The 10,569-nt window shown below is 40.6% G+C and overlaps 1 protein-coding gene across 11 annotated transcripts in view; it reads left to right on the forward strand.

The window, feature by feature from the left end:
• The window catches only part of KLHL32 (kelch like family member 32), a 253,431-nt gene that overhangs the window by 191,633 nt on the left and 51,229 nt on the right, over nucleotides 1–10,569 (forward strand). For all 11 annotated transcript variants that reach the window (XR_001888124.1, XR_001888125.1, XM_017886771.1 and 8 more), the window contains one exon: nucleotides 3,679–3,894. Coding sequence is in view for 7 of the 11 variants with exons in the window: in XM_017886771.1 (XP_017742260.1) it covers nucleotides 3,679–3,894 (216 nt within the window). In the remaining 4 variants the exon portion in view is untranslated. The remainder of the gene's footprint in view (nucleotides 1–3,678; nucleotides 3,895–10,569) is intronic.

Below are 10,569 nucleotides of genomic sequence, written 5' to 3' on the forward strand. Positions count from 1 at the left end.
AAGAATTGGCTAGCCCTGGGAGGGGCAGTCTCTTCCCAGTCAGTGAGACCCCAGGTGCCAGAACGTAGAGAATACAGAAATAAAATGTTGTTAATATACATCCCCATCCCACCCTTTGCCAAGTGAACAAAGGGTGCTTTTCCTTCAACTCTCAGCACCAAACGGCTTCTCAGGGAAGCCTTTACTAACTTTCTACACCAAGTCAACTCCAAGTTAGCCCTTTACTAACTCCAGGTCAAATCCCTGTTAGGGACACTCAGAGTCCTATATTCTACTCTTTGTAGCTTTTACCTCAATTATAGTTTTCCATGTAGTTGTAAGGTTTTTAGATTTATGGCTTTCTCTTCCAGTAGACTATATATCCCATAAGACCTGGGGATTGCCTTTGTTTGCTCATCTGTGTTGCCAGTTCCTGCTGTAGTCCTGGCACATAGTGTGAATGTGTAGGTTGTTGTCATGGCTAGAGCTAAGCCAGGGTGGACAGGGTTGCTGCACTGTAGGATGTGAAGATCGCAAAGTCCAGGTCATGGAAGGCTATACAGTGTTACTGAGTTTGGACTTCTTCCCAAAAGCAAATCGGAACTTATTAGTGGGTTTTAAACAAGTAATAAATATGGCCAGATTCTTGTGAAAAGACAGGATGGAGAGTTTGCTACTGGAAGCAAGAATGGTAATTTAGGACACCATTGCAAGAAGTCCAGACGGGATGATAAGGGACAGAACAAGAAATACTAAAGAGGAAAAAGAGACAGGACTGGTGATTGACTAGATAAAAGGGAGGAATATGGGCCAGCTTTTGGGTTCTTGGTGTGGGTGTCTAGATGTGACTGTTATCTAAGAGAGGAGATACAGGAGAAGATGCAGGCTATTATAAAATAAGCTCAGTTTAGGCCGGGCACAGTGGCTCACGCCTGTAGTCACCAAATCATGAGGTCAAGAGATCGACACAATCCTGGCTAACACAGTGAAACCGTGTCTCTACTAAAAATACAAAAAATTAGCCGGGCGTGGTGGCAGGCGCCTGTGGTCCCAGCTACTCGGGAGGCTGAGGCAGGAGAATGGCGAGCACCTGGGAGGTGGAGCTTGCAGTGAGCCGAGATCGCACCACTGCACTCCAGCCTGGGTGACTGAGTGAGATTCCGTCTCAAAAAAAAAACAACAAAAAAAATTCAGTCTGGACATGATGAGTTTATGGCTGTGGGATATCCAAGAGACAGCATCTTCTTATAAGCAGTTGGGAAAATGAATTCAGAGCTTAGGAGAAAGATGTGGGTTAGTTGTATAGATGTGGCAGACATTAACTTGCAATTAGTTTTTATCTTAATTCTATGGTTTTTATTTTGGCCACCCCCTCTTTCCCTGAGTTAATGGTGTGCCTTATTCAAGACTTGAATATCTAAAGAAAACACATGCTTCATTTTGACCTCCTTGCATCAGTGATTAATCATGGTTTATGGATCCCAAACAACAATGCTCAAATATACTTTATTGTTCTTGCTCTCCCCGGCAATCTACTGTGTACTTTCCACGTGCCAAACTTTTATGGTAAGTGCTTTTCATACATTATCTTTATGCCAACCCTGTGAGCTCATTGAGCTCTTAAATTTGTACTTGGGGGAGGCCGGGCACCGTGGCTTACGCCTGTAATCCCAACACTTTGGGAGGCCGAGGCGGGCGGATCATGAGGTCAGGAGTTCAAGACCAGCCTAATCAATATGGTGAAACCCCGTCTCTACGAAAAATCCAAAAATTAGCTGGGTGTGGTGGTGCGCACCTGTGGTCCCAGCCGCTCGGGAGGCTGAGGCAGGATAATCACTTGAACCTGGAGGCAGAGGTTGTGGTGAGCTGAGATCATACCACTGCACTCCAGCCTGAGCGACAGAGCAAGATTCCGTCTCAAAAAAAAAAAAAAAAAAAAAATTGTACTTGGGGAATAGCAGAGATTCAGTGACTGACCCAAGACCCCAGCCAATGGTGTGTCAAGCTGGATTTGAGCCGAGTCTGCCTGCCTCTACCGCCCTTGCTCTTCTCTGCCTGCCTTGGTTGCCTCCAAGTGCCTGTGGTGGCTGATGGTTTGTTTGGTCCTGAATGCAACTCTCCTCTTTTTTCAACATATAAAAGACTTATTTTTTAAAAGTCTAGAAGTATATATACAAAAACATTAATAGTGATTATCTCTGCATGGTGAAATTATGACTGATTTTTGTTTTCCATAGTTTGTATTTCCTGAATTTTATGAAATGAGCATTTATTACTTTTTATAACTAGAAATGGCACTCTTTCTATAACAGCAGTATTTTTTGTTTCCCATCCACGGTACTATAATTGGGCATTTAATGAAGTGTATTGCTTCCCACCTTCCCCCATCACATTAATGGAAAGTTTAAAAGCAGCATTATTGGTGCTTATTTTGCTTACACATGGTTTAACCAAAAGGACGAGAAGCAATGGTTTTGCTTAAGGCTCACAGAGCCCATCTGCCCCAAAAGGAGGAGTGCGTGCTATGTTAGCATTGCCTTGGGGTGAGTTTTCTTTTTCCTTCAGCTCCCTGCTTTATACAGTTATCTACTGAGGTGCAAACTGTGCACCTCAGTAAAGAGTTCTTAATACTCTTAGATAACTAGAAAGGGGGGAAAGTATGTTGAAAATTACTTGGATTTATAGAGTGAAATGGCTATTTGATAGCATTCTGCATTCCTCAAGTTATTGGAAAAATATTGCTCATAATTATGTTAATAATTGTAAGTTAAAAGTGAGGGGAAAGTAGGAAACAGCCCACTCTCATTCTACTTGACATATGTAAATTTTCTTTCAACAAGTGTACTGTATCTCTGATTTTTGCGGGGGTACAGTGACAAAGGTACAGTGGAAGCTGTGACTGTCTGGAGGCATAATTGTAGAGCCCTGGCTATGAGCTTGAGACTGCAGGCAAAATCCTCCCAAATTTGAAGCATTTCTGTAGAAACTCTTCAAAAAGGTGGGAAAAATGAAATGTTTGAGGCTGAGAAAAAAAACAAAGAACAATTACAAATCATCCATCTTAGGTGGATTCAATATAGAATTATTCAAACAGGAGTCTTTTCTGTGAGATTTCCTCATTTCCTGAGACCTTGTATATAAAACTCTGGGTTTTAGTTAAGACAGGATGGGTTGTTTCGACTTAAAGACCTACTTAGTTTGAAGTTTTAGAAAAAGAGCAGAGTCAGTCTGTCTTCATACAGTTTATGTCATCTAATCATGAATCTCCGTTTACCTGCCCTTACATTATCTTTAGTAGAGAAAAAGCTATAAAATATGGTAAGGGTAGAAAAACCAATTGCCCTCATTAGTAAAATGTCTCTAGAATGTTGCAAAATAACATTTCAGCCCTTGAAACCAGAGACCCCTTTCACTCCTTTTATTAAGATGTCTTTAAATATATGGGTTTTAAGAGGAGTAAAATGAGGAAAAATTAGGAAATCTAGAATAGTCGTTCTCTACGCAGAGCCTTATAATTGTGATTTCTGGTTTTTTTGTTTGTTTGTTTGTTTTGTTTTGTTTTGTTTTTTAACACTAGCTCTCCCATTTCTCCCACCTCTGTGATGAGAACCTTAGTGAGTCCATCTGAATTTCTTGCCTGCTCTTTCTTGGATTGATTTCTAAGAGATCTTTTTTCATTTTTATTTTTTTGGCACCCAGGAATTAAATAGCTTTAATTACTTGGATCTGTACAGACTTGCTGACCTCTTTAACCTCACTTTGTTGGAGAAGGCAGTGATCGATTTCTTAGTGAAACATCTCTCTGAACTCCTGAAGAGCCGCCCGGAAGATGTTCTAACGCTTCCCTATTGCCTGCTTCAGGAGGTGCTGAAGAGTGACCGCCTGACCTCCCTGAGCGAAGAGCAGATCTGGCAGGTAAGGGCGCTGTGCACGGTCCTCTTTTGGCACTGAAAAGGCATGCCATGATTTTAAGTTAAAGGATTGAGGAACAATTACCACTGTTTTAACGGCTTTGGTCCTCATGGAGTTGTTTTAGAAGTCATGCTTCCTTGACGGACAAGTGATTGGAGAACACTGGCCCTTGAGGCTCAGAGCCCTCAGCGGACTCTGCAGCTTAACTCAGGGAATTGCAGGGGCGATCCATGAGACCCTCACTGTGGTTTCCCAGAACCTAACATGGTCACATCTGAGTCAAGGGATTTTTTTTCCTGATAAAAATTGTTTCTTAAACAAAATATGACAAAAAAAATGGATTGTAAAGTGATATATATGCATATTTAAGACCAGTAGAATCAGAGTAAATTTGGGCCTTTGCTGTAAACAATTCAGAAACATTTCTTTGTTGCAATAGAGAGCAGCTTGGATCTCGAATGAAATGAAGCTCTTCTTGCATAGCAGTGGAAAAATCTCCATCCTTAGCTCATTCTGCATTCATGGCTATTTTCCTAAGCCCTGCCTTTTCGCCTGACATAGCATTCTTTTCACATTGTGTCATTCCTTTGTCTAGAGGACAGGAGGATGTTTTGTGGTTTGAAGTTGATTATTCAATTTAAATCCTCTTCTGCTCATCCCCAGTGACTATTCCTTGAACGATCCACATGGCATCTTTGGGGAATATTCAGAGAGCCCATCTTCCTCCTCCCTATCACAGCCTGTCTATCTTACTCTCTGAAGCACTGGCTAGCCATTTTGTTACTTCTAAGGTGCCATGCCTCCAAGATTTCATGATCATTTGAAAAATAATTATATACAGACTACCAGGGAAAATTTAAAGTCTTCTACTAGCTGATTAAACAGTGAATCCCTGGTATCTTATCAAGTGATATTTAGGGAGTATTTTAATTCTGGCCAAAATAGTCATACAGGTAGCTGTTAATTATTCGGTAGCTAACTCTACTCACTGATTTTTTTTCTGATGCCTTTCTGCCTTATTTCATTATTTGTGTTGTTTTAATCAGTAACTTCCCTCTTCATTATTGCTTCCACCAGAGGGAATTAAAGAGCTGCAGTGTCCTGAAGGCCTTCTGGGTCCCAGGCTCTTTGCAAACTTATTGACAGCAGGCCTGAAAGAATGGCTATTATCACTGCATGTACCAGATGAACAATATGAGCCTTCTGTGCCTTACTCAGAGTCACAGAGCAGGGCCAGCCTTCACATTTAAGTCTGCTAACACCCGACCCCATGTCTTCACTCTTCCACACTGTCTTGATAAAGAAAATATAAGGACCAAAAAGACACTAAAGAATAAATTTTCGTGGCTCCTTGGGTATTTTTGGTAATGTTTGTTCAGGCAGAGGTTGAATAGGTTGGCAAGGATCTATTTTTGGTAGAAATTTCAATTATCTGTGGCTCTCTCTTATAAACACAAATCAACAGAATTTACTTTGGTCAGTTCAAAGTGGGAAGTAGCCAAATTTTCTTCACTTCCCAAGGGAAAAAGAAATATTTGGAATGAATCCTGCATTTATTTTTTTCTAACTGAATTGACGTCTGAGGCTAACCATCCTTGTGGCTTCTATCTCTTTTTGTGGTGCAGTTGAAGGCACTGCCAGAGATCAACATGGTAATGTGCAGATGGCTGAGTGTCAAGAAAATTCCATACTGTCCACTTAAGAGTTATCATAATTGCCTCTCTAAAGGTTACTAATATTATAATGTAGAATTTTAAAAGCTGGTTTCTGCTGCAGGCAATAATTTTTTTAATACCTGGTCCTCAAGAAAGAATTAAAAGACTCACATAAATATTATCAATTTAGGCATTCAGCAGGCAATAAGAAACAGTTTTTGCTTTATCTTAGTAAATAAGTATTTCCCTCATATTCAACCCCATAGAGAAAAATCAAATCATACCAGCTATTTTGCCTCAAGTATAGTTAAGTTCATCATTTTTGCTGAGGTTATACTAGTAATGCAATATACCATGGAAGAATCTAATATTCAGCCCAGGGTAGAGATTGGGTATGCCAGAGGATTAGTGTCAGGGTGCTTTATAGAAGTGAAACTTGATGGACAGGCTGGAGACAGATCTACAGAATCTCATTAAATTGCTGAATTGTTCATTACGGAACGTTCTCACTGTAATAAAGTGCTCATTGACTTTAACAAATCCCCATCCCATGTCTTAAAGAAGAAGAGTGAAGCAAAGAGTGTTGGGGAGGAGAAAGGAAATTGGCACAAGGTAGGACAGGTTATAGAAAACTGGATGGAGGGGGGACGTGCTATTTGATTAATATGTGCAACCAGTAACTTAGGTGAGAGCATGGTAAACACACACACACTTAGGCAGCTGGCTCTTCTACTATGTCCTGATAATGTAATCTGGGACCATTCCGTTTTTGGTGAAAGATCTAATTTTCATTGTTCACCAGACTTCATGCAGTCTGGCTCTGAAGACCTGTCATAAGAACCTTCAAATTATCCTCACTGAACCAACCGTTTTTCACTTTTTCCTGCTGTTCCTTACCCAGGCCCTTTCCTCGACAAAATGTGCTCTATGCAGACCACAGTAATCATTCTGTGGATCTGCGAATCTGTAAAATACCCCAAGATGATGCCTTGGAACTGTTCTTTTTTTTCCATCTGACCTTTTTAAGCTTTATTTTGAGTCTTTTCTCTCACAGAAATCTTCTTGGTCCCTCCTAGACAAATTTTTATCCCTTCCATTTCAGGTCTGAAATGACTTGATCTGTTGGTTAATTTCACTCTATATTTAGAGGTAACATAGAGAGTTGTACACATACATACCTTAGAATGGATAAGGGATAGAAGTTCCCTAAAATATATTGTTTTTAAAAAATTTAGTTCAATTCAGCTCAACAATTTGGTTTTATGTTTCAAGGCCAACAATTTATCAGGTTCCAGATGAAAGACACCAAATTGGCTATTGGGTTCAAAGAAAGGCGACTAAACCGAACAAATCAGCTGAAATGGAAATATGGGACATGAGGTCACTTGCATTTGTGACCTGGCAAATCTCTATCCATTTGATTTTGCTTTTGGATTTTAGCTCCCAATTAGAACTTCATTTCAGTAGGGCCCTGTTAAATATCTTCTGTTAGATTTTGCATATATTTTCAGACTGTTGAGCCAGTGTCTTGCCATAGGAGCTGGGAAGTGCAAGAAATGGGGAGATGTTGATCAAAGGGCACAAAACTTTCAGTTAGAAAATAAACAAGTTCTAGGGATCTAATGTAGAGCGTGGGTTCCAGGGATGTGTTCATTAATTTGATTGTGGTAGTCATTTCCCAGTGTATATGCATATCAAATCATCATGTTGTACACCTTGAATCTATACAATCCTTCTCTGTCAATAAAATATTTTTAAATAAGCCAAAACATGGCAATTCTTCATTAAAAAAACTTAGAACAACACATAGAAATAATTCCATATCATTCTCATGATCGGATCTGTTTTCATTTTCATAGGAAGTGCTGAGTAATCTCTGTTTTCTTTTCAGGAACATGCATTTCCTGCATTTTCTGCCTCTAGGTTCTCTTTCACCAGAGTAAGAGGGAGATTACTGTTTTCCATGGCAGTACAATTTATAGAAAAAGCCTGAATATAACATCAGTTCTTATATACAGTAGCACAGGGAGAATGTATGGCTGCCCACCCATCAGAATGTACTGAGCACCTACTAAATACCCAAAATTATGCTAGAGTGGAAGGAAGGCAGAGGACAGGTCTGCCAACTCCGTTTTCCTCTCCCAGGCCTCCTCCCAAATGGAGAGAATCCTTCTGATTTTAAACCATAAGTACAGCTCTCTGAATTTTTATTTTATCTCCAAAGTAGCAGAAACAAGAAAGATATTTAAAAATGAAAGAAAACAGCTCTGGGTGTGGTGGCCGGCACTGTAATCCCAGCTACTCCGGAGGCTGAGGTAGGAGAATCAGTTGAACTGAGAGGCAGAGGTTGCAGTGAGTGGAGATCGCACCGCTACACTCCAGCCGGGATGATAGAATGAGACTCCATCTCAAAAAAAAGAACAGCACTTTTCTTACTTTATTAACCTTGGGGTTGAGGACACTTGTATTCTGAGTCTCACTTTGCCTGGACTTAAGTAGATACTAAGACCAAAAAATTAACTGGCTATGTGAGTGACGTCAAACAAGGTGAGACCTCAGCAGGGAGGGTTGCCTTTATTCTATTAGGTTGGTGCAAAAGCAATTGCACAAATCTAAATTGTGTCCTATTTTAGTGTGGCAAAGAGGGACCATGTCACCTGATTTGGGGCTGGGGCAATCCTGTTCATATTTATCCGTGATTATCCATCCCTAGAGGCAGAGGCTGTGCTGTAGTGTTTGCATTACCTACTGCCATGTTCTTTTGCACTCTATTAATAATAAATAAAAACTATAATGTAGAGTTTCCATACTAAAATGTATTGAATGGATAATAAGACATCCTACTATTCCTACATAAGGCTGGATTTATTCTAAGAAAATTGATATAGAAAATGAGTTTGGCCTGCATTTTTCCTTATATTTTTGTTGGAAATTTGCTTCCCTAAGTCATACTCTTTTTTTTTTTTTTGAGACAGAGTCTCGCTCTGTCGCCCAGGCTGGAGTGCAGTGGCCGGATCTCAGCTCACTGCAAGCTCCGCCTCCCGGGTTTACGCCATTCTCCTGCCTCAGCCTCCCGAGAAGCTGGGACTACAGGCGCCCGCCATCTTGCCTGGCTAATTTTTTGTATTTTTTAGTAGAGACGGGGTTTCACCGTGTTAGCCAGGATGGTCTCGATCTCCTGACCTCGCGATCCACCCGTCTCGGCCTCCCAAAGTGCTGGGATTACAGGCTTGAGCCACCGCGCCCGGCCCATACTCTTAATTACACATTCATTTTGTATCTTGAGAGACATAAGCCACATATTGTTTAATCAACAATCTCAAATGCAGTGGTTTGTTGACATGCTCCTCCTGGGCTTTTATGTATACCACAGAATCAGCCACGTTACACTTTGAATTAATCATTTTCTTCAAAAGGAGTCCCAGAAGTGAACCCAAACAAAAAATCACTGTCCCTTTATAGTTGGAAAGTAGAGGACACTAGTGATGTACTCGGCTTTCATCTTTTATCCTTCGATGATAAATTGACCCAAATGTACCTCTGGCTAGGAGGAAGCAAGGACTTTAAATAGCACTATATGTCAAACAATACTATTAAAATACTTCCAATTTGAATATCACATCACAGTTTTGAGAATGCATCTGCATTTATTATTGCTTTGTTCTCCTGTAGAACAAAAGGGGAAACTGAGGCAACATATCTAGGAATCAAACTCATGTCTTCTAATTCTTGAGCTATGTCTACTTTGGTCTATAGCTTCTAAAGTTGTAATAGAAGCTCAGAAATACTCAGGCGATGGGCACAGAGGTGCATCCAATTAATCCTATGACTTTAACAGGAATTAAGAAGGGCTTGATTAGCTGGGGACAAGTGGCTCACGCCTGTAATCCTAGCACTTTGTGAGGTTGAAGCAGGCTGATCGCTTGAGCCCAGAAGTTTGAGACCAGCCTGCGCAACATAGTGAGACCCCTGTCTCTACGAAAATATTAGCTAGGCATGGTGGCATGCACCTGTAGTCCCAGCTACCCAAAGGGCAGGTTCACCTGAGTCCAAGAAGTTGAGGCTGAAGTGTGCCGTGATTGCACCACTGCTCTCCAGCCTGGGCAACAGAGTGAGACCCTGTCTGGAAAAAAAAAAAAACCCAGAAAACAAAAACAGAAAAAAGAGCATGATCATTCTAGTTCCCTTGGGTAGTGCGCATGGATTGAACAAATCATGGCCTCTGTGCCTGCCTCCATGTCTGTGTCATGTTGCTAATTCTAATTCTGTTAGATGACATATGCCTCATTCATTCTTTCATTCATTCCAAATAGTTATTGAGTGCCTGCTCTGCCCAGCCATGTCCTGTGGGGTACTACTATTGCCTGCCATATGACGGGTGCTAGACAGTCAGTAATGGGAAGGACCAACAGGGTCCTGCTCTCGTGGGCCTGACAGTGTCTGATGCGGGGCTTTCCGCTTGCTGCTCTTTCCCACCTGCCCAATTCCTTCCCAGTGAGGACTGACCTGTGCCAAATAGCATAATGATTTCTTTGCCAAGTTGGGGCACGTTGAAACGATATGGGTACAATGGAGATGACATGCTTTTGACTGGATGTTTCAGTACCAACCAGTGTCCTTTCACCTTTTGTTCAATGCTTTGCTTATTGTTAACTCTCGATCATTGTATGCACCCTCTAAACAGCTTCACAAACATTTGTCAATCCATGTGATGCAGTCCAAGCCTCAAACACATCAGGCTGTGGGTAAATATTTAATCAAAAAATTCTACAAGCTGTGTTCATGTTTTAATATATGGACCTTGGTAACTAGAAATGGAATAAAATACTAAGAACTCTTATCCTCAAACAAATTATAATTTTTCATCATGTTCATGCCCTTCTTCAATTCTCTTTCATACATGCATGTGTTGTTACTTTTATTTTCCCAGATAGCTACTTTCTGGATATCTTCATAATATCTCCTATTTTTTAAACTTACCACTTCTTCTTTTTTTTTTTTTTTTTTTTTTTTTTTTTTTTTT

The sequence above is a fragment of the Rhinopithecus bieti genome, unplaced genomic scaffold (genome assembly GCF_001698545.2).
Source record: "Rhinopithecus bieti isolate Rb0 unplaced genomic scaffold, ASM169854v2 scaffold_14937, whole genome shotgun sequence".
Taxonomy (NCBI): Eukaryota; Metazoa; Chordata; class Mammalia; order Primates; family Cercopithecidae; genus Rhinopithecus; species Rhinopithecus bieti.